The sequence below is a fragment of the Apteryx rowi genome, unplaced genomic scaffold (assembly GCF_003343035.1).
Source record: "Apteryx rowi isolate R43461 unplaced genomic scaffold, aptRow1 scaffold_446, whole genome shotgun sequence".
In the NCBI taxonomy this organism is placed as follows: Eukaryota; Metazoa; Chordata; class Aves; order Apterygiformes; family Apterygidae; genus Apteryx; species Apteryx rowi.
In genome coordinates this window covers 526,581-550,186 of record NW_020450701.1, presented here as the reverse complement: position 1 = coordinate 550,186, position 23,606 = coordinate 526,581, and the positions used below count along the sequence as shown (strand labels likewise).

The 23,606-nt window shown below is 35.5% G+C and overlaps 1 protein-coding gene across 5 annotated transcripts in view; it reads left to right on the top strand.

Annotated features, from left to right (window-relative positions):
• The window catches only part of ARFGEF1 (ADP ribosylation factor guanine nucleotide exchange factor 1), a 99,728-nt gene that overhangs the window by 67,527 nt on the left and 8,595 nt on the right, over window positions 1–23,606 (top strand). For all 5 annotated transcript variants that reach the window (XM_026077057.1, XM_026077059.1, XM_026077058.1 and 2 more), the window contains 14 exons: window positions 1,997–2,125; window positions 5,577–5,735; window positions 6,137–6,287; window positions 10,059–10,149; window positions 11,347–11,387; window positions 11,478–11,647; window positions 12,332–12,483; window positions 12,648–12,820; window positions 13,792–13,952; window positions 14,633–14,763; window positions 16,388–16,517; window positions 17,707–17,842; window positions 17,930–18,068; window positions 22,109–22,178. In XM_026077057.1, the coding sequence (XP_025932842.1) occupies window positions 1,997–2,125; window positions 5,577–5,735; window positions 6,137–6,287; window positions 10,059–10,149; window positions 11,347–11,387; window positions 11,478–11,647; window positions 12,332–12,483; window positions 12,648–12,820; window positions 13,792–13,952; window positions 14,633–14,763; window positions 16,388–16,517; window positions 17,707–17,842; window positions 17,930–18,068; window positions 22,109–22,178 (1,833 nt within the window). The remainder of the gene's footprint in view (window positions 1–1,996; window positions 2,126–5,576; window positions 5,736–6,136; window positions 6,288–10,058; window positions 10,150–11,346; window positions 11,388–11,477; window positions 11,648–12,331; window positions 12,484–12,647; window positions 12,821–13,791; window positions 13,953–14,632; window positions 14,764–16,387; window positions 16,518–17,706; window positions 17,843–17,929; window positions 18,069–22,108; window positions 22,179–23,606) is intronic.

Genomic DNA, 23,606 nt, shown 5'->3' with positions numbered 1-23,606 from the left:
CTAGGAGTAAGATTGCTATCTGTGAGGCAAATTTCTTAAGTTGTTTATCATCCTATTAGTAAAAGTAGATCAATACTCCGTTTGTACAGAAAAATGCTAAATCAAGTTCTTATTTAGGATCTACTTTCAGGGTATCACTTAGCAGAGGTGCACTGAACATAATTTCTCTCTATTGACTTCTTAAATGCTGAAATAAAAAAAATTCAAATACAGGCATCTGTAAAATTCATAGACTTTTTTCCATAAAATACCAACCTTATTACTCTGACATTCCTAGCCTCTAATATCTGAAAAGTATGTCTGCAAAATACTTTTTTTTTCAAAAGAAGTGCAAAATGAAGCATCTGTGTAAATTACCAGCCTCTATATCATTTGTGGAGGTCATAAGACTTCCAAATCTTCTTGCTTTAAGGTGTTCATAAACTAATTTAAGTACTGATAATGTGATCTGTTGAGCAGAGATCTCTCTTCTCAAAAAAAAGTGAGAACTGTGAAAGTAAAGAATATTAAATTTCATATTGACTGTTTTATTGCAATTTCAGGAAAACTTTATGAATCTGTAGGTATAGCCTTTACCTATTGATGCCAGAGTGAAATTTATCGTTACAAGTAGATTTGCTAAATTATAAAAACAGAACAAAAATTCACTGTATGCCAAATCTAAGCACCTTGAATCAGCATGTTTACTTTAGAGGATTAATTTTAATGATGAAATGACATTTAATGACAAAACAGTCTATTATAAATAATAGCCTAAATCTAATCATAAAGCATACTGTACAGATCTCAAAATAGTTTGTTACAGAAGAAAGAATTTTGATTTTGAGATTTTAAGATTAGTTTGTAGAAATGAAAAATAAAACAATGAAATCCTCCTAAAAAGGGAGTGAAGTCCTGGATCTAGCAGTTTGTCTGGTTTCTCTAATTATCTCCCAGAGTTGTGGTTTGGTGTATTGAAGTTTTGAATACTTTTCTGAAGTAGTTGCTTTTGAAATTGCTGGCTTAAATGAAACCAAGCTGTGTTGCATCGCTTTGATATGAAAGTAAGTGTGAAGTCTGTTGCTGCCTGCTGTTCCTATCAACTGTGTATAGCACCTGGGGTGATTTCAGGTAGTTACTTCTAAAACTCTTCTGGATGCCCTGGGGTTTCCTCCAGCTTATGAATGTCCACCACACAACCACGTGTAATTATGGTAGGATCCTCTGCATCTTCTGATCAGTTTTTCTGCCTGTGGGAGAGGGAGCCTTGACCACAAGGACAGGACCATGTGAGCTCTTCTGCAATAGCTTTTATTTAGTTGAGCATATTACTCCCTCTCAGTCCCTCTTAAGGCAAGCGGCATGGGGAACTTCAGCCATGGGTTTGGACGCAAAAAGATGGAGAACCAAGAACGACAAAATCAGAGTAGAGAGGTCGGGGAAAGAATGGTAGCTTGTCTTGTATTGTTACTGTCTTGTAGTGGTTTCACCTAGATTAGTAAAAGCGTGGTACAATAGGGCAACATCATTTATTCTTTTTCCTGTATTGTCAGGACATACTGAGTATGTAGGTTCCTTTAAGATGAAAAGTATTGTCCACTTTGGAATTGAACATGTTGGTTCTTGTCACAACTATTGACTCCACCTTTATTCTAACTGTGCAAAATATCCCTGTGGCACAGATAAATGTTATCCAGGTAATATTAAAACTGTAATAGATGTCTGACTGGCATAACTTTGGGGGTTTTTCAGCACTCTGAAGATGGTTGTTTTGGTTGGTTGCTTCAGGTGGAGGAGAGTGGTTTTTGGGGGAGCATCCATCTGCATTACTTTGTGTCCTATGTTGTATGTTTCATATCACTTCTCGCCATTTCTTTTTTGCAACAGGTAACATCAAAGTTAATGATATTGGTTGAGGACTGAATTTACATTTTAGAAAGATGTTGAAACTTACAATATTCGTTGTCTTCAAATACTAACGGTTGATAATGTAACCTTTATTTCGCATGTGTTGTAGTTGGCATGGACACCTTTCCTAGCTGCATTCAGTGTGGGTCTGCAGGACTGTGATGATACAGAAGTTGCTTCTCTTTGCTTGGAAGGTATACGATGTGCTATCAGGATTGCTTGCATTTTCAACATTCAGGTAATATAAAAAACTATGATTGTGACAATACTGTGATTTATGTACAAGCATAGCGTTAGTATGGTTTTCGGAGTCGGTTCTCTCGTTGCTGAAGCTATGCATTGCAATACTAAGAGGCTGCCTAGTTCCAGGATTACTGCTTTGTCTCATTTTTTTGACTGAAATTTTTCAGTTTTAAATAGTGACGTTTTAATTTTTGTAGTAAGTTCTGTCATGCTAATATATTGGATTTTCATTTCCCCACAAGTGACTATTTTTTGTCAAAGTACTTTCCTTTTTAGCTTTGTTATTTTAAATGATGTTTCTTAAAATGAGTCTTTCTATCCTATTTCAGAATTAAATAATATCTCTATGAACTGTTTGAAATATTGTCTTCAACTTCAGAGAAATGATACTATTCTAATACTTGTATAATTGGATACCATTTTAACCTTTATGTCACTGGAAATGTCATTTCTGATACAGCGCATTAATGCATCTTGCATTAAGCACAATGACCAGTATTCCAGACTGGCTCTGGGAGATAATGCCCATTAAACCTGGGCATCGCTGTGCTGGTTTTGGTTTGTTTGTCTTGAGTCCCCCCGTTCCCCTTCCACTTTAATCTCATAGCTAGTGAATATTCTTTTATTGTAAACCATTAGTTAATAAATGGAGTACTGGTCTGCCATAAACCCTTTGTAAGCACAAGTGAAGACATGGAGGGAAGAATTTGTGTTTGCCATTGCATTATGTCATGTGCATACTGAAAACATTTTAAAAAATCCTTTATTAGAATAACTTCAAACAAAATAGCTTGAACTATGATACTATAGTGAATGCTTTCTGTTCCCTCCCCCCTTGCACTTTGATTTAGCAAATTAGATAATTTTTTATCACTAATGTGGTAAGGCATATTCAGAGCTCTGATAACAGCTGATTTAAAAAAGCAGTTTTGAGATAATGTAAGGTCTCCTTCCTCTGTCTTTCCCCTTCAGTTTTTTCTTCTTTTCTGGCCTGAAGCAGACTGCCTTAAAAGTCTGATGAACAAGGCCTTGCCTGGCTCAGAGAAATGGACATTCCTGTCATTTCTGTTTCTGAATCGCAAAAGTGAAAGCAGTAGGAATATCAGTTTCTGCAGCTGCCAGAGTTAGCTCCCAGTCCCGCAGCGGCCTGCCCGGGGTGGGCAGGGGAAGGAGATACTTGCTGTAAGATCACCATGCTCCAAGAACACGTGTTTGAGCTAGCTTAAGGATCTTCTCTGGAAGCAGTTTTCTCTTGTGCCAAACTGGTGCTGGCAACTTTCCTGTTTGATTGAGTAAACATATACAAGGTTAAGATCAGTGTCTAAGAACAGTTAACACTAGTTTATGCACGTTGAGAGATAACGAAGTGAAGTGCTGGCTTTCAGTTTTATGAAAGTTCCCTAAGCACACAATATAATTTTAACTATGCATGCTCACCTCTGACTACCAAAAAAAACCCTCAGTTAAAAATTCTGGTTTTCCTTATTTATGCTTTTACTCTGAGACTGTTGCACAATCTGGTTTTTGTCTTTAAGCATCTGGAACAAGATAGGCATCAAAAGGATACACTTAATTTGCATATCTCATCTGTTTTCACTTTCCGGTTGATGGACACGTTGCTTAATTGTTGTTCTCCTCTTCTACTTTGAAGACTTAGAAAAACGATGAATTACTTTTTCTTCCTCTGTATGAGACAGTGGAGGAATGTAACACCCCTTGTTGATAGGAGAGAAGACATTTTCTCTTACGGAAGATGTATGACTTGCAGACGCCAGAGCTTATTTGTCTAGTACACTCAACATGAAACTTCGTTTTTTCTGTGCTGATACTTCAGTTGCTGTGCCCTTGCCAGCATGCCTTGTAGTGGTAGCCGGGGTTGAGTATGGCAGCTGTGCTATCTAGTCCTGCAAGAGTCTGTCTTGTGTTGTTGCTTTCTGGTGTGGTATCTGTGTGTTCTCTATGAAACAGACATTCTTTCTTGAGGTTGTTTTTATTAAATATGTATCTGGTTTTATTATGTGCTCAATGTTTTTAATTTCAAAACAGTCTTAAACATCCAAATGGCTAAAAATAATTCATAGTTGCCATCCATTTCTCTGATTTACAACGATTTGACTTTATCAACTTCGGGTCATACATGACAAGAAAAAAAACACTTGTGAGCTCAACTGTAATCTCCCTTTTACCTTTGTAATAGGTTTGTATGATACCTGAGGACTTTCCTTTGATATGTAGATACCCTATGTATATATATCAGGTACCTACATGCGGAACACCCCTTTTTTGTGCCCTGTTAATATATTTCATCTGCCTGGATTATAAGTCAATTGCTGTTTACTCACCCACGACAGTGTTATCTCACAAGCTTCTGAGGTGCTCCAAACTGTGTAGGTTAATTCAGATGCATGCTGAGTAGTTTTATGGGTTTGGTAAAATAAACTTTTTAGACATATAATTTAGAATCTGTTGCCAAAAAAACACAGACAACTTGAAGAAGGTAAAACTACTTGAAGGTAGAATCTGCTAAGGCATTGTTTTGAGAGTAGGTCCAGGTGTAGTAGAAGAATACAGAAAGTTTAGCTGAGGAGAAATATTTGGGACTTTTAGCTTTCCTACTTAGTATTCATTTCCTTCAGAAACAACATCCTGTTCCCCCCAAAAATCCAACTAAACAAAACCCAGCAACCTATGTCTTCTAGGTTGTCAGACTTGACACTTTATGTTCTTGAATGGAGGGACCCTGACTTTTTTTTTTTTTTTTTAATCCCCTGTTTTACTATAGGAAAAAAGGGAGATCTTCATTATGTAGAAAGCTTTGGAAATTTAGTTGTATGAAGAGAAGATAAATAGTATCATCACTAAAATTTAATGCAGTGATTTTCTTTGTGCACTAAACAAAAGATTTTCTGTGTAATAGAGCTATAGCATTCAGTATTTTAATGTCTGCAATATTTTCTTGGTTGCTAGCAAGATCTTTTAAATAGTTTTTTAAGGAAGGAATTTGGCTTATTGAATAGCGAGGGTGTAGAGATGACATAAGCAAAGCACTCATGCATTGACTTAATTTTATCAGTTTGGTGATACACGTACTTCATCAAACTGTTAGGTACTCAGAACTGTCTTTCTGATTTATGTTTGTCATTGAAACATATGCCATTGAGATAGGAGCATGCCAGTGGAAAGGACTTCCTGGATCATCAAGTTCAGTCGTCTGCTATTGCAAACTACTGTCATGTAAAGCTTTTTTGTGAGCTGAATTACTCCTGTTTAGGTAACTTTGTAATACTGATCTGCAAAATGTGATTGGCTGATTCCTGAGTGGATGTTGATATTAGGTTGAAATCTTCTGTTGAAAGAAGAAAAAGATCAGATTGATTCTAATACAAGGAAGAAACTAAGAAAATACTTATACACAAGACAAACCTTACTTTTTCTCCCTTTCGTAGCTTGAAAGAGATGCCTATGTCCAAGCATTAGCAAGATTTACGTTACTTACAGTGAGCTCTGGTATTACTGAAATGAAACAGAAGAATATTGACACCATTAAAACACTCATCACAGTGGCTCATACGGATGGAAACTATTTAGGAAACTCCTGGCATGAGGTACAAGAGTCATTTGTTCTTAAACTTTAAGAAAATGCGTGTACTGATTTTGAGCACACTAGTGTGCCTGTTTGTGCATGCACACAGTGTTTCCTAGGTAGCGTGCCAAGTATACTTCTGTACATCCATTAGGTAAATTGCACATTATGCACCCAGTTAAATTAGGAAAACATATCCAAGTTTAAAATAAATAAATAAAGTAGTGACAAACAAACACTGTTGTGTTTAAATCACTTTCAGTTTTAGTCAGAAGCCTGAGAGCACTTCTCTGACCTTGAGTGTTTAAAAGAAAAAAAATTCTGATTTCTGAAGATGTGCCATTAGAAGAATGTTTAAGAATTTTTTTTTGCTGTTTCAAACTACTTTTTGTTGCCAAGTAACTGCTTTACTCTCTGGATTAGATTCTGAAATGCATCAGTCAACTTGAGTTGGCACAGTTAATAGGAACTGGAGTAAAACCTCGTTACATCTCAGGAACAGTGCGTGGCAGGGAAGGGTCTTTTACTGGAACAAAAGATCAGGCACCTGATGAATTTGCGGGGCTGGGACTTGGTAAGTAATCTTGGTATTAATTACTTCACTTAACAACTGGCTTTGTGCAGGCACAGTTGATTAAAATTTTGCGCCTAGCATTGTCAGTGGCTATCAGGTTCAGAAATGTAACCATAAAGTAGTCCTTTCAAAATTGTGTCTGCATTTGTGTGTTATGGTTTGGTTAGACATCTCTGGAATACTTTTTATTATGTTAAGCATTATTGCTAGGATGGGAGAATGAGGAACGTAAGAAAAGGATAAATTATTTACTTCCAAGAAGTAAATGCATATATTTATTTTTATTAAAAATATAGCTGACTAAGTTAGAATCCATTGATGCTAGTATGACATGACCAGGTTTAATAATATTGCAAAGTTTGTGTCCCAAGTGCTTTACCTAACAGGCAAGGTAGTATGTGCAGATTAAACATGCTGTTATGGGTGTTTGTGAGAAATAGGTGCGTCAAACCACTAATGAACTAGATAAAATGAATATGATCTAGTTAATGTACTTGTATACTATTTAGAATTATCTAGTTAGTAAAAAACGTGTAATTCTATAAACATGTAACACTTCTGGTAAAACTAGACATTAGAACACCTCTTTAAAAATAAAACTTCAGTCAATTTACTTTCCTGTGATCCCCCCAGAAAAGTATCAAGGTCCTATCTTAATTTCAAGGTTGTGTTTTTATAGGTACAGTTACAGACATACAGGCGTAGGATATGAGGAAACTGTGGAAGAGTCAAGGGAGTATCACCACATTTGATTGTTAGAAAGTGTCGGTTTTAGTATGATGCTTCGAACACCTTTAACCACAGTTGAGCAGAAACTTTGTGTTCCCTTGAGCTTTGTCTTTATGCAACATTTTTGGAGTAATTATGATTATTTTACTAGCTTACCTGACCTTAGCCCTCAAGCAGGCCTTGCTGTCTGGCTTTGTGTCCTCCTCATAGTTTTTCTTAGCTTGCAGTCAATCCTTTTCTCCCTGTGGTGCTCTCCTTTGGCCTGCCTCCATATGTTCTCCGCACCTCACCAGGGGGTGCTGAAGGGAAACCTTGGCAATTAATGCATCTGCCAACATCTCTCATACTGAGATGCTCCTGCTCCTTAATATGTATTCACGATTTTAGCGTTCCCCAGTGACCTATTCAGCTGTGCTATTTCCAAATGCTGGCAGTTCCTCTGTGCTGAAGTGACTAGCCTTTAAAAATTTTAAGTGTTAATAGCTTAAGAATGTAAACTGGTAGTCAGGTGTCTCTAAATCATATTTGTTAGACGCTGGTGTAGATCCAGCTCATAAAGATCTTTTTTCCCTGCCAATTACATTTTTAAGGAAAACAGCCTATGTCTAAATGCATGAAAATATTTCTCTCTGAACTGAAATTCTGGAAAGCTTGTTACAGGGAACACATGAAAATTTAACTATTTTCTCTTTTTTAATAATTTCATTGTAATACTATAGGAAAATGCCTAACTCACTGGAATTTAGTTTTCATACGCTTAATGACTATGTTTTAACAGAGCCCCTTTCTCAGCTTTTTGGGTGTTTTTACTCTTCTCCGTAAATCAGTTACTGCATCACTTTTTTTTTTTGAATTGAATTGAATTGAAATCTTTCTAGTTCTAGCTATCTTGGTTTCTTGAGCTCTTGTTTTTTACTGGGATATACAGCATGCTATTTTAGGCCCTACAAAGACCATTAATCATACATTTCTTGATGCATACAACCCAAATACATAACTCTTCCTTTTAGTTTTTTTGTTTTCTCATGATGCAGACATTTTAATTTTCTTTTTACAGTCACTCTGAAGTATCTTTGGGAACTACAGCTTTCTAGCAGTCTTCCTATAAAACTATGTTGCTGTGAAGAACCTGTACTGTATGTACCCATATATACAGACATACATTTTTCAGGAAAATAGTTGCTTGATTAGAGTAAGTGAATTTGCAGTCTGGTGATGCAGAAGTCTCATCTTTCAGACAAACTTACAAAATTAGGCATATGCATAAGCAGTCTAATTTTTTGCAGCATTCACAGCTTCATGCTGAAATAGCTGTTTGTTCCTTTAAAAAAATAAAAATAAAATATTGCTTATTTACTGCCTGAACAGGGATTAAGGTGTGCACTTGACAGGCATGATTTGAATGTCTTCATCACTCTTGCATCATCTCCTTGCTGTGGAGCATTTCTGTTCTGCTTGGAAATTAGAGATATCACAGACACTTGTGTTTTAAAAGTAAAGGAATAAACATCTGTTCCTTTGTTGCTTTGATCAGAATGTTTTGCTCAGAGTTGTAACTGGGAAGTTTAACTTTCTTCTACTCTCATTTCTATTCATCAGTTTGGAGGACAAAAGCCGCTGCTGTGAGCAAGTAGTATGCAGAGCGTAGTGTTTCAGTAACCAGAAATCCTCTTTGGCCAATGGGTATCGGATGAAGCAATTTTTCACAAAGCAGAATTCTGTAGGTGACTGTGTTTGCTGGTGAAATATCTCATAACTGTTGGAATATAAATTCATATCCAAACTATCTGCTGTCTCTTTAGGCTTTCCAGCATTCACCATAAATCCTACAGTGACAAGAAGTCCTCATGCAAACTGGCAGAGGTGGTTAGGGTTATGTGACTTCTTGAAAATACCCCTTCCAATTCAGCTCTCACATAGCTTCTCATGAGATGGGTTTCTTAGCTGACACATTACGTAGATTCAAGCTAATTGATCCTAGCAGATTGTATGCTTAAAAGAGAAGTTTTGATCAAACCCAACAGTGTTACAAGTTGCTGCAACACTAGTGTAAGGTTTTATATGTATGGCAAGGATACTCCACAAATACCCTAGAAAAATACTTCAGATGGGTCGGTTACCTAGATCAGCCAGTCGTCTCCAGCCCCGCTCGGAGTGCGGAGCATAACAAGACGTGGTGGCAGACTTTGGGGAGCTAATCTGACACCGTAACAATTCTTCTGTCTCTGCAAGGCTTTAAGAATAAAACTGCTGGCTTTCTTTGACTATTCTTAGACAGCCTATCGCAAAGATAAAGGTGAACAGAAAAACTAAATACAGGGTAGGTAGAATTACCTAAAATCATTAGATTGTAAAATGTTCTATTTTGTCCTGTTTTTAGGGAAGAGGTTACCATGACTTTCAGAAAGTTGCTCACTGGGGAGTTAGGAATTTCCTAATACGAGCTTTTTCAGTTGTGGGGTACAGTTTCTAGCTTCCAAAACAAATATTTCCATTTTTATTTACTTTTTTCCCCTCATTATTTTTAAGTGGTAATTTTGCTGTACTTCAGAAGTAGCTTTAAGATGAAGTTCTGGTGGAAACTTTTCTCTATGAATGATTAAAAAGAAAACTTACCAGGATGGCTTTACTCAGTTGCTGCTAATAATGTGTGAAAAATTCTCCTTCGTGCAGTATTCCCTATCCTTTGTTATTTATTTTCAGTAGCAGAATTGCCAAAGATCCATTTAAAGATGGAAAGAGGCTCCCCTTATGCTGCTGAAATTTTCTCTCCTTTATCTAGTCATACAGTAGCTCCAAATGTGAACTCTCTTCTGGGAATAATATAGATATATGGGGACAGAGAATTTAGAGGACTTGGTGCAGCATACAGCTATTCACTGAGATGCCCTACTCATGCATGGGATATTAACAGTGTACCGCTCTTATTGTGAATTAAATATATATTCAGTTATACAGGTAGTGACATGAGTTCCCTTCCTCTTTCTCCCCTCCCCTTTCTCTGTTATCCCTTATGCCTTTTTCAAACTTTGTTCTCTGTAGTTGGTGGAAATGTGGATTGGAAGCAGATAGCAAGTATTCAGGAATCCATTGGTGAAACTAGCTCCCAAAGTGTTGTCGTTGCTGTAGACAGGTATTGTATTACATTTGCTGTTTGCATCTCAGACTTTTAAAACAGTGTTTGAACACCGTGCCCTAATGATAGGAAATTTAGTTATATGAGTATTTGGAATCACTATTCTATAAATGCTACTATATTAAAGTGCTGTTGTGGGGGGTTGTTCTGTTATTGTTTTGTGGTGGTTTTTTTTTTTTCTTTAAGGAGCAGAGATTGTTTGCAGTAAGGAAGAGTAGGAAAATTAGACAAGAAGCCTTTTTAGTGATATAAAATCATTACAGGAGAGTTGCAAAAATGAAGACGGTACCATCTGGTGTATCTTGATTTGCTATATATAAAACATGGCAAATCTTGTTTTACGTTTGTACAGGGAGCATTATTGACGGACCCACTTCTAAATGTAGTTAGCAATTCCTTTCTCTCCTCCAGGCTATGTGGATGGAGTCTGAAATTTCCAAAATTATTGTTCCCATCTTTCTTTCTGTGAATCGTATTCATGCTAACTGGAAATGATCAGGCATAATACATATAAAAATTTTTAGTTTATATCTTACAATACTGATTAGACAAGAATTTTAATGGATCTTGCTCCCTCAGCATGTAAGAAGTCAGAGAGCACCTTGGTCCAAATGGCTGCCAAAGCTGACAGGCACAGTACAAAGTGGTATCGTTCTGCAAGCCTACAAGTGTTTCCATGGTTTGAGCATAGGCAGCAGGATTGATGTCAGTTCGGTAAAAGTTGCTTTATAGTAAAATCACATCAAACTACCTGGAGACTTAATGTCAAACACATGATAGCTCTTTAGGTTTGCAGTGTTTCTCCCTGTTTCACAATGGGAAGTGTTTCAGGTATCTATTTGTTATGGCAAATACAAATCATGGGCTCTGGAGTGGTTAGACTTCTGTATTTGGAGCAGGGCTGAACAGTTTACAAGGTACTTATATTATTCATCAGTCATTGATGGGTGGATAGTACTGCAAACAGTGCTCATGCCCAGTCTCCAGACATACATATGGGAGTAATTTTAAATATTTGAAATGATTGAAATCTTTCTGCTTTTTTACCATGCTCACTTTTTGCCATGATTATTAATCGTTTCTGAATAAATAAAGTAGCTGGGGGTTTATAAAGATACACACTATGCATTTAAAAATTTTTAATGGATGCATTTTTTTAGAAAGTGTAACAATCTCTTAAACTGCACTTTACAGAATATTTACAGGATCTACAAGGTTGGATGGAAATGCTATTGGTAAGTTTTATCTTTTTCTCTGTGAACTACAAAACAGCTTTGTGATGACTTTGAAAAAATATTAAATTAAATTCTGTGATCATTTAACAGTGGATTTTGTCCGCTGGCTTTGTGCTGTATCTATGGATGAACTGCTGTCTGCTACCCACCCTCGAATGTTTAGTCTGCAGAAGATAGTAGAGATTTCTTACTACAACATGGGTCGAATAAGGCTACAGTGGTCTAGAATCTGGGAAGTTATTGGAGATCATTTTAATAAGGTATCCCTGTTAATCATTATACTGCTTGAATTATTAATGCAAATAAATTTTATTTAGAGAGTTGTTTGATGCATTTGTAAAAAAAAAAAAAAAAACCAAAAAACCCACAAACTTGCGCACATCTGAATTATGCTGATTTTTCTATCTTTCTGTATAAGTACTTTAAAACAGAAAAATAACCTTAAAGTTGAAAGGCCTATGAAAAAGCAAAGGTGCACAATATATTAAATGTAAAAGCAGGGGTATACATTATTTAAGTTATTTATCATGGCCTGTGTAAAACTGGCTGCCTTTAGGTTGTTATGTGTTCTCATTCTTTTGGGTGTTGTGAGAAGTTTGGGATATGAGATCGTTTCCTGTTTAAGTCTGAATTGACTATATATAATGTAAATGTTTGGCGTGTATTTTTAATACAGCATTTCGAAGTCTCTCTAGACAGCTTGTTTATTTTTAGGAAACTTTAAATGCTAGAATATGTAATATAGAAAACAGTTGGGGTTCGTTAGAGATTAAAAATTTGGTGAATTAGTGTAACAATGTGGTTTATGGAATTGGCTGTTCTTTCATCTTTTAAAATTTTCCAGTACTGTTCAGATCTCCATTATCAAATGTAAACGCAGCTTGGGCTGAAACCATAAGGTAGAATTCCAAAGCAAACTTACAAGTTTCTACTTACGTTATCAGGTTGGCTGCAATCCCAATGAAGATGTAGCTATTTTTGCAGTAGACTCATTAAGGCAATTATCAATGAAGTTCTTGGAGAAGGGAGAACTTGCTAATTTCCGATTCCAGAAGGACTTCTTAAGACCATTTGAACATATAATGAAGAGAAACAGGTAATAACATACAATTAACTGAATCGCTTGGGCTCATAAGCACTAACTTTTGAAATTAATGTTTCAAATTGCTTTTGTAAAATCAGTTGCTGGAGAAATATACTATTCTAATTGATTATGTAATTTAGTTTAAACAATTACTGTTTGTTATCATCTTAATTTAGGTCTCCTACCATTCGAGACATGGTTGTACGGTGTATTGCACAGATGGTAAATTCTCAAGCTGCTAACATTCGCTCAGGCTGGAAAAATATTTTTTCGGTATTTCATTTGGCTGCCTCGGATCAGGATGAAAGTATAGTGGAACTTGCATTCCAGACTACAGGACACATTGTCAGTGAGTATTGATGATATTCACGGATATCATGGAAGTGTATCTGACTCTGGATGCTGATAAGCTTTGTTTTTCTTTTGAATCTATAGCCTGCGTAGTAAACCTCACTTCTTTAAAACCCATATTTTACACTTTTCAAACAATCCTCTGGGAAAATATTTATGAAGATAATTCAGTAAGATCATTGTCATCCATCTTCCTTTATGCCTTTTAAAATTTTTGATTATTTAAAGTATTCTAAAGTAAAGCCACTCAAGTCTTACATTAGTTTACTTGCTGCATATATTTTCATTTAAGAAATTCTTTTTTCAGAAATAATTTTGTGTGATCATTTTACTATTACATTGTTTGCTTATCCTTTTCCTCGCTTCTGAATTGTGCTTGTCTATGGCCTTGTTTAGCAGAAAGTGCCAGAACAGGTGGGACTGTGGTTTTGCTCCATTATAATCTAGGTCTCAAGCTTTAAGTGCTGTTAAGGATCTCTTATTCTCTCTCAGCCTCTGCTACTTCCTAAAGCATTTTCAGCTTTGGGATTAAGAATGTTTCATTCCTCAGATATAACTATTTAAAATCAAGGCAACAGGACCGTGTTGCTGAGGGAAGACCTTTTATAGATGAAACTCAGTGCTTTAGCTAGTTCTCTTCAACTCTATAATCACACAGACTTAATGCTGTAATAAGCCATCCAGGCTCTCTTCTTGTTTAATTGTAAAATTTCCCTCCTTTGAATTATATTCTACCCTGATTAATTTTAGACACTTATTTACTATCAAAATAGAATGCCCTGTAGGTGAAATTTTGTTGAACAGTCTTGTTTTAATCTTTGTTAATACTCAAGGATTTGAGAGGGCCAATCCATCAACCAGTCTGTCATGACTTCTCTTATAATCATTTCATATTAGAATTTATAGATTTTTTTTAAAGCTGTCTTAGTAAACGTGACTTTTTTTTTTCTGTCCACACTTTTCTCCCAGCAATTGTATTTGAAAAACACTTCCCAGCAACCATAGATTCTTTCCAGGATGCAGTTAAGTGCTTGTCTGAATTTGCCTGCAATGCAGCATTTCCAGATACCAGTATGGAAGCGATCCGCCTCATTCGCCACTGTGCGAAATACGTATCTGATAGACCTCAGGTATAGTCTGTATTCACTAAATTATAAGTGCTTTAATCAACAATGCTTTTATAAAGAGAAAAATTACTTGTGCCAGCCTTATTGGCTTCACTTCAAGTTTCAGAGATTAACGAGGAATATACTTTATTTAGAAGGAGCAGGGGTATAAAATGTCATGGGCTTTGAAAGTATCAGCGCAGTTTTTTTGTTTTCTTTTCCCCCCCCTCCCCCAGTTCATCTGGTGGCTAACTGTCATCAGAATTGCTAAAACTCAGCATCTCAGGGTCTGTTCTCTGCTCGGAAACATTGTTAGCAAATGCATAATGGCATAAGTAAAAATACTCAATCTCCTTAAAAAGTTATGATAGATTGTTATGTTCAATGCTGTTTCTTTCAAACAGAATAAGAGACTCAGACTGAACTGCAGGCAAAAACTAACGCTTGAATGCATCATCTAGTTTATTATTTTCAAGGTTCATTTTTTGTAATGTACTAAGCATTAATTTGAATAACAGTTCATCTTCTCAATATTATTACTTGGATTGCCAGCTCACTTGAGGTATTGTGCTATAACACTAGTACAGTAGAAGTAATTATTTTCAATCCAACTTATGTTTTATTTTGAAGAAGCTCTCATTTCTGATTGAGGGTGGGATGTGCACATTCATTTATTTTGTATAACCCTGTGTTTGCTTCTGAAGGCTTTCAAGGAATACACAAGTGATGATATGAATGTAGCTCCTGAAGACAGAGTGTGGGTGAGAGGATGGTTCCCAATTTTATTTGAGCTGTCCTGTATCATCAATAGATGCAAATTAGATGTAAGAACCAGGTAACAATCAGTATTTGTAATTAAAATTTTAAAAGGCTTGCTTTACACTTTTTTAAAGGAGAAATAACTCTCTCAGTAAATGTAACCAGCCTAAGTTATATATTGAGTTTATATTATTATATAGTTTTATATGAGTTATATATTTAATTTAGCTGATACCACTGTGGGAAGAGCAGACTTTTTAAAAGTACCTTTTAAACAGATGCTGAAATATAAAAATTAAGTCTGCGTTCTTTACATTTAAAATTCTTAAGTTACCTTCCATTATAATAAATACTAAAGGCTGTAATTGCCTTATGTTAAATAGAGAAGTATTTGGTTTTCTTAAAATTAAATATTCAAACCTTTTTTAGCAGCTATTTAAGGTGAATAATGATGAAGATATAAAAACTTAACACTTAAGTAAATTGAAATATATGAACTCTTCTCTGTTTATTATATAAGTTGCAAATTAGTTACAACAGCTCAGCTCTACACTTGGTATCAGATGAGATGGATGGCAATTTATACATAGAACACAGTAAAATGTAAAAGTCAACTTAACTATGGTGACACATAGCAAGTAAACATTATTTTGATATGGTAGGTCAAGTGTAAATAAACAATATGCACTAAAACTTTTTTTTTAATAAGGTATTAAATTGGATTAATATCCAAATCTGTGTTTTTCCAATAGCAACTCTAATCCTTTCTATTCCTTTTGTTAGTATATTTAAACATATGGTATTTGACTCATATTTGACATATGCTCCTGTTAAACATTCCAGTTTAGTGATTTGTCATAGTTGACCTAGTAAGCCTCTTGTATCACATTTCTGTTTTTGTTGTTTGAATAAATGTAAAATGCGTGGTGTGATGAGTAGGTTTTTTTGTTGGTTGTTTTTTTTGTYTTTTTGTTTTGGTTTGGTTTTTTTTGTGGACCCCAACAACAAAATTCTGTTGGAATCTTTTTCTGGTTTTAGTTGAACCCTGATCCTTCCAGCCTTCCTTCCCATATCTTCCCCCTCATACTTACTTTGAGGATTTTAAAACTTTGTATACAAAGATCCACTAACTGGTTGTGGATTGCAGAAATGGGTTGAAAAAGCAAAGCTGTACTTGGATTTTGCATAATACCTGGTTGTTTTCCTTGAATGCTGGAACTCTCCTCCCCCCCCCAGTAAAGTGTGTTCTGTTGTAGTTTTAATGATAAACATGAGAGACTGGATACAGACAATCTTAAATTTACACCTCTATATGTAACCTATGCATCTAGGACCCTCCCCCTCTATAGTCAGTGAAGATTAATACTCATTTTTAGAGCTCTGTTTACTTACCTAAAAATACTTGTTCGTTTAGTTTTGTGGTCCTTTTCAAAGGAGCTGTACTTGTGTTTTAATTTGAAATGACCACAGTTGTCAAAATTGTTTTCTATGTACTGCCTGTGACTTTTGAAAGTGCTTTTTAAACAAACTGATTATTCTACTTAGTTTTAGTGTATTAGTGTGATTGATATACCTATTGACCAGATCAATGTATAATGTTATTAACAGTAATTTTAACAGTCCAGTTCTAGCTGGGCATACTTGGTCTACTGTATATGTTTTTATAGTTCTTCACATATGTTGTTCTCTTTTCACTTCAGGGGCCTAACAGTAATGTTTGAGATAATGAAGACATATGGCCATACTTATGAAAAACACTGGTGGCAAGATTTATTTCGAATTGTCTTCAGGATATTTGACAACATGAAACTGCCAGAACAGCAGACTGAGGTGAAGAAAAAAATATATATATATGAGGGAAAGAATTTGCATGAGATTTATAGTTACAATAAAAAAGCTGATGAGTACTCTATCTTACCAAGTAATGTAAAGAAATTTTCACAACTTGCAGGGTTAGCCACTGGCCTTAACTGCCTTATTCTGCTTTATTCTCTTGAAAGTAGTCTCTTCTCAAGCATTCTCTTGAAAGTAGTGTCACTCTTCTCATTTTCTTTTCAAGCGATATGTGTAAAACGACAGGTAGTTTACACTATGAACAATGGACTAGCGCAAGGTGCAGCATCTTTTAAATTAGGGTTTGTGAGCAGAACTGCAGCATTGACATGTCTTGAATCTGTTGTACAGTCATTTTGTGGCAACAAGGTTGATGGAATGACACTCATAATCAGAAGTGAAGTCACACTTGGAAGAGCTGAGAAACTGCTAGTTCAGAACTTTTTCATGACTTGAACATAAAAAGCCACGTGCTTTCCTTGCACCCTTTTGACCTGCCAAACAGATACTGTCCTGACAAGGAAGCAAAACAGAAATGGGTTTTAGAAAAGCTGCAGAACCTCATGTCCCATCCTCACCAAGACAGTCTCTGCCCACGTTTCTGAGGCTGCAGGGACTACAATGTCAGTTTTTCTTAAAAGCATTGAAGTATAAATTAAAGTATTGAAGTATTAGAAGTTTGATCAAAGTTGTCAGCTGTTTGGGCAGCTCTGTCTGACTTTATAAAAGGGCAAGTCTCATTTTTAAAATTTTAATTCTCTGGAAAATATTTAGAAGACACAAAACAGGTTGGTGTTAAACTATTAAGTTAGGGTGTGCACTAAGTTTAATAACAAATTTAGTGTATCATATGGTGATAGGTACTCGTCAGTCGCATAATCTGGTCTCAAAGAATAACTCTTTGCCTGCTTTCTTTTTTTTAACCTCCCAGTTAGCACAGCAAAAGCGGGCATCTCCAAAGTTTGGTGTTTTTTAGATTGTTCTTCAGTCCACAGATGGTGTTTGTAGAACAGAGCTGCATGTCAGTATCTAGGTGATGGTAGTGACTGTTAATAAAGCAATTCAAATTACGTAAATATATATCGGTATAAATGCAGAGAGGAATGTCCTAAAAGTTGAAATACATTAAAGTGCTCAAGTCTTACCTTACACAATGTTGTTACTTTTTTTCCTCCCCCCCTCCTAGAAAGCTGAATGGATGACAACTACTTGTAATCATGCACTTTATGCAATATGTGATGTATTCACACAGTATTTAGAAGTACTTAGTGATGTTCTTTTGGATGATATATTTGCACAGCTGTACTGGTGTGTGCAGCAAGGTAAGACTGTAACAACTTATGTTAAACAATGCTAACATTTTACCATGTTGAATGCGAATAAACAAATGCACTATTTGTCTTTTCCAGACAATGAACAACTAGCACGGTCTGGTACAAACTGTTTGGAGAATGTTGTCATCCTAAATGGTGAAAAGTTTACCCTAGAAATCTGGGATAAGACTTGCAATTGCATGCTGGATATTTTCAAAACTACAATCCCTCATGCGTAAGAGGACTGTTGATATTCATACTTTGTAAAATAGTTTAGATAAATGGTGGTTATTAATTTCAAAATGTTAGATCTCGCTAATAGGTGGGGGTGAACGAAAGCGATCATGTTATGCTTTGTTGGGCTTTTTAATTAATAGACAAAATAGAAGTGGTCTTTCTTGGAACCTAATGATTAATTAGGTACTAGATATACTACTTCCATGTGGTAAACAATAAACTATTAAAAACTAGAAATGCCACATGGGAGATGAACAAAGAAATACTGTAACCTGATACAACTTCAAAAATGGTGGCTTTTTTGAGAAGTACTATCTGATCTTTGGTCATTTTCTTGTTCAACAGAAGAATGCCATTGATAGACTTTGTAGTTTGTAAATACACATGAAGCAATCTAATTTTTCCACAAAATGTGAGCTAAAATATTGTAATAATATTATTAATTTAAGGCTCTGTGGCTGATGATTAATTTCCATCCTATGTTTCTTTAAATCCTAAATTTTTTTTTGAAGATGCTCTTCCGTATTTTGTAATTGTCTTTCTCTTTGTGTTTAACATAACTCTACCCATAAGTTTCTTTGAAAAAAGCCCTACTATTTTAAGTAATGTGTTATGCATGCATGTCATGGAGCAGGATAACAAGAAATAACATTACCAAGGAGCAGAACTTTTCCCCTACCCCACCTACACTAAGTTAAAACACTGCCTGTTTTGAAATCTGACAGTCTCAGTGTTGAACTGTGACATTAATGGTCATCCTGTGTCTACTAACAAGTGAATCACCTTTACTTCCTGATATCACCTAGTTCAGACCTGAAGAAAACTGAAGCCAAAGGAACCTTCTCCATGTCAGTCTTTCCTTCTGTTTAATGTTGTGTCAGATCTCATTGTTAGTGAGCCTCGTTCGTGTCTCTGTCTTTAAAATGAATTAATCCATTTGTCACAGCCCCACATACATGAATAGATGAATGTGAATTAATTAAATCCCCAAATTAACACTAAAATAAAGCTGAAAAGCCTGGGAGCTAGCTATTTTTTGTTCATTTTGGTAATTGTCAAAAGTAAAATCTGAAACCAAATCTCTGGAGGTAAAAGTTCAATTGAATTAGCCCTAACTTACTATGTCCCTTGTCTAGACGGATTTTAAAGTGAATGCTCGCAGAACATTTGCTTTGGTTTCCACACATACTCAAAATGTCTTGCTTCTGGGTATTCTTACAGTTGAATATTAGAAACCGTTTTATAGCAGCGTTTTGGAGATCTTAATCTGTAGACAAATTCAAAACACTGTTATTGTCTTTAGCTCTGTCCGCTTTGAAAATGTGTATTTTTCCCTATGTTTATGGCACTTTTGCTTTTCAAGCAGGATAATCTTCTTGAGATCGTATCTAGCTCCGTCCATAAGTTTCTCTTCTTCTTTTCCCTCTCTCTTAAAAAAAAAAAAAAAAAAAAAAACAAAAAAAAAACTTTCTAAGCCTTTTTAAAAAACCTGCACCATTATATTATTCCCATTCTTATATTTCTGAGAGATTCCTAACTTTTCCAGGGTAAAGTACATCTTTCTTAGGTTTCATATCCATGAGTATTTCCTTGAGCATATGTAATCAGTCTCCTTTCCCATAGTGAAAGTGTGCTTCCTCTTTTCTGAAAATTTGTTAGGCAACACAGAACTGCTCAAACCAGTCTCTTGACTTTGACTGTATTTTATTGAAGCTGAAGCTTTTTTTAGATGGGTAAGACGAAATTATGTTAACACAAATATGCAGGTTTCCACTTAGATTTTTAATGGAGACTTTGTATTTATTTTTTCCTTCTGTTTCTGAGACAGAGGAGGATATTTCTTTCTCCCTATGTATAGTTCCTTTATCTTTCCTTTTATGGGATCTGGTTCTTGTTGCTATAACTCCAGGTTTGGCTTGCGCTGCAAATTTGTGTATCTCGGTCCATGAATTATCCTTCCTTTTGCAGTGGAGCTTTTCCCACAGTCTCAGTCTTAACTTTAACAACACAGTTGTAATACCCTGTTTGATGTGGAGGCTGCCCCAGCACTTGGGGTAGAAGGCAAATGCTCCTTTTCTTTCTTTTTCCACATCTGGAAGTGACACAGTGGTTCCACTGGAGTGAATGCAGAGATGAACTGTACAGAGGTATATATGAAGGTTTTGTAGGCAGCTGCTTTATTGCTAATTGTCTTGAAATAGTCAAATACAATGAATCTTTGGTGAGAGATTGCAGTGTTAAGTTGTCTCGCGCGGAGTATGCAACCAGTCTTTTATTAATCTGATCAGGTACAAATACATCTATTCTTTTGTCAGCATTTATAAAAAAAAACGTGTTCCAGGTATTGTGTAACATACTCCTATAATATAAGGGTCTTCATGTTGCCTGCAGTCGTTCTTTAGTTGCAGTGCTAGCTTTTGCTTGTTCTTGGCAAGTCGTCTTTTTGCAAAGAGAGACAGCCATGTAATAATACTATTTCCTTCTCTGAAAAATTCTGTACTAGAATAGTTACTCAGTTAGCAGCGTCAACAAGGATCATGTGTTTAAAAAAACCCAAACTCTACTCCTGTCAGGCTTCCACACAATCACTAAGGTGAAGATCACAGAATCACAGAAGGGCTGAGGTTGGAAGGGACCTCTGGAGATCATCTAGATACTTTCATTTTAATAGTTTCTGTGATTCTTCTGTTTGTTTAATTTCTGTTCATCTTATAACCTTTTTTGGAAGCTTTTTGAAGCTTGGTGAGAAAAAATCTTGGCTTGCTAGTGCTGAGGAAGCCAGCGTTGAATGCCCTCTTGTCCTGGGGAGCTTCAAGGATTTGATTTGGTGACTTGCATAAATTACAATAATATGGCCTTTGCTGGCTTCTTCATTATCCCCAGTGCCTCCTGTGGCAGATGATTTTATAGCATGAAATACATTAAAGTGGCTTTAACAACCTCTGAGCCAGAATAATCTGCAGCTGCTTCTTCAAGGTAGCCTTGTGTCCTGACAACTTTCAAGAATCAGTTTGATTCTTTGCTCTAATGCCGGCATTTTATTTTATTTGTTATCTTGTTACATGCCTCTAGATTTTCTTTTCATTTTCTCCAATTTGTCTTATTTTAGTTTTATGGACTTGAGAGATGAATGATCTGTGAGTTTAGGATCCTTAACACAATGGGAAAGATCTCACTTAGGACACCCAGGCACAAATGTCCTTCAAGCATTACCTCACACAGACTGAGGCTTTATTTCATAAATGCCTGCTAAAGAGTTTGAGATCTTAATAATGATGAATAACTTCAATCTCACTTTGTAGTAATGGATGTGACAGAACCAGAGATGATGAGACCACTTAGGTTATTTAATCCAGTTCCCCTCAATTCTTGGCAGGTATAGACAGCCTTAATAGTTACAATTAATGTAGGAATTTTTTGTGCTGAAGGCAAAGATCCTCAAGACAGCAACGTGCTAGAAAAGAACAGGGAACAGATCAGAAATGCTGCCACTGGCTTGACACCTGATACTAGCAATGAATTTTAAGTGGAAATGCCCAGAGGAACCACAGAGCAGGAACATACTGCAAATACAGAGGATGGCAAAATGTCCCCAGCTGTTCACGCTTATTTAGCCTAGGGAGATTCATTCCTTATTCCAAATGAAGTTTAAGGCAGTGTGAGAGAAAAAGACCTGCTAATTGCACTAAAGTACTAGTATTCTGCCCAAAGCCCAATTTCTGAGGTTTCAGAGGAAAATGAATCCACCTCCACAGAGCCAGCTGTCCATCAAGGGCAACTGGCAGAAATACTGAAGTTCAAAAAATAAATTTAATTTTTTAATATGTGCAAAAGGACAAATGTATATATATTTTACTCCTTAAAACTGAAATTAGCTTATTAATTTATGAAGGATCTAAAATCACTTCTTTTTATGTTTGGCTTCCATTAATTTAACTTCAAAAAACACCATATTAAAGTGCCTGCTTGTCATGCAATAATCTGTTTTGATTTGTATTTCCAAATTGCTTAATTTTGTACTGGTTTTGTGTTTTCAAGGCTTTTGACTTGGCGACCAAACAGTGGGGAGGCTGGCCCTGTATCTCCCTCTGATGGAAGAGAAAAACTGGTAAGCTGTTGAAATAAAAAAATAGTTTAAAAGCATGCAAGAGTTTGGCACAAATATGTTGTAATGTGGAATAAATGGAAAATATGCTTAGTTTAAGCCCACATTTTAGTTTTGACTTAGATGGAAATGTTTTTTCCAGATAAAGTACTATTTAATGATTAAAATTGCCAAGGAGTTGAGAAAGCAAAGTGATGTTTGCAGCATTCGAAGTAGGCTTGCAGAAGTTGGCTGTAAGTCATCATCTGTGTATGTTCTAGGTAATGTCCTGTGTCTGGTGGGTCTCTGTCAAAGGTAATACTGTATTTAGAGTGGTGTTTTGTTTTTGGTTTTGTTTTTTTTAATATTCTTTGATGTCATGATGATAAAATGTTGGAGGTAGAGAGATTGTCAGAATTCGATTGACTTTTTTCTTTAGAATTTTCACTGGTAACCACCATTTACACATTAATTTAAAACAGAAAATATGTGTACCCATCAGATTTCTTAGCATTGATAGAATAAACTGATGTAAACCTTGGATTTGTCTGCAAGTGAGAGCTGCTTGACTGCTGGTAAGAATTAGTTTAGCTTTTGGATATTCTCCCAAGATTGTTATGTAAAGTTCTTTATAGGTTAATGAAGCATTTGGTAAGAAATTGTGCAATGATAAGGGTCAAAAACGTTTCTACTAAGAGAGACTGACTGCCTCCATTTATCTTTATGGAATGTTAACGTAATTTAGTTATGACAGAATGTGAACATTTGTGATGGCCAGTGCTCATTATACAGGTGTTTTACATCAGGGTGACTGAATGTGCTTGCTATATCTTGACTCAATTATATATTTTTAGTGGTTTAACGTATTGAGCTATATGTTGGCCACAGCTCTGATCCATTTATGTCGAATATAATAGCATGCAAACATGGCAAATATATTAAATGTTTTAATCATGTGAATGAATTGAAAGATTTTTTTGTCTTTGAAATAGTTTAACATGCAAATTTTCAAAAAAAAAATCTGTTTTGCTTTCACTATAAAAAGACATTTTACAATTTTACTTCAAAGATAACAGAACTTGTATAATAAATAGTGTTAAAGGAGATATATTTTGGATGCTTTTCTTTAGTTAGACAGTTTTTTCAGATGTTAGATATTTACATCTAATTTTTCTTCAGATAGTTCAAATAATGAAGCTTTATAATATCTATAGACATAATATCTATTAAAAGTATATTTATACTTAGCAAAGAGAAGTTTGAAAAGCCTGGTCACTGGTATGACAGGTTGGTAGGTGCTTTATGGAAACTGTATGCTTCGACTTAAATCTTAGTAGCAACATAGGGCTGCATATTGGTATGTAGAGTCCAGTTGTATTTATGGAACGAATGTCAACAGAAAGGCTGTGTTATTGAAAGGAACAATAATTACTATATATAACTGCTTTGTAG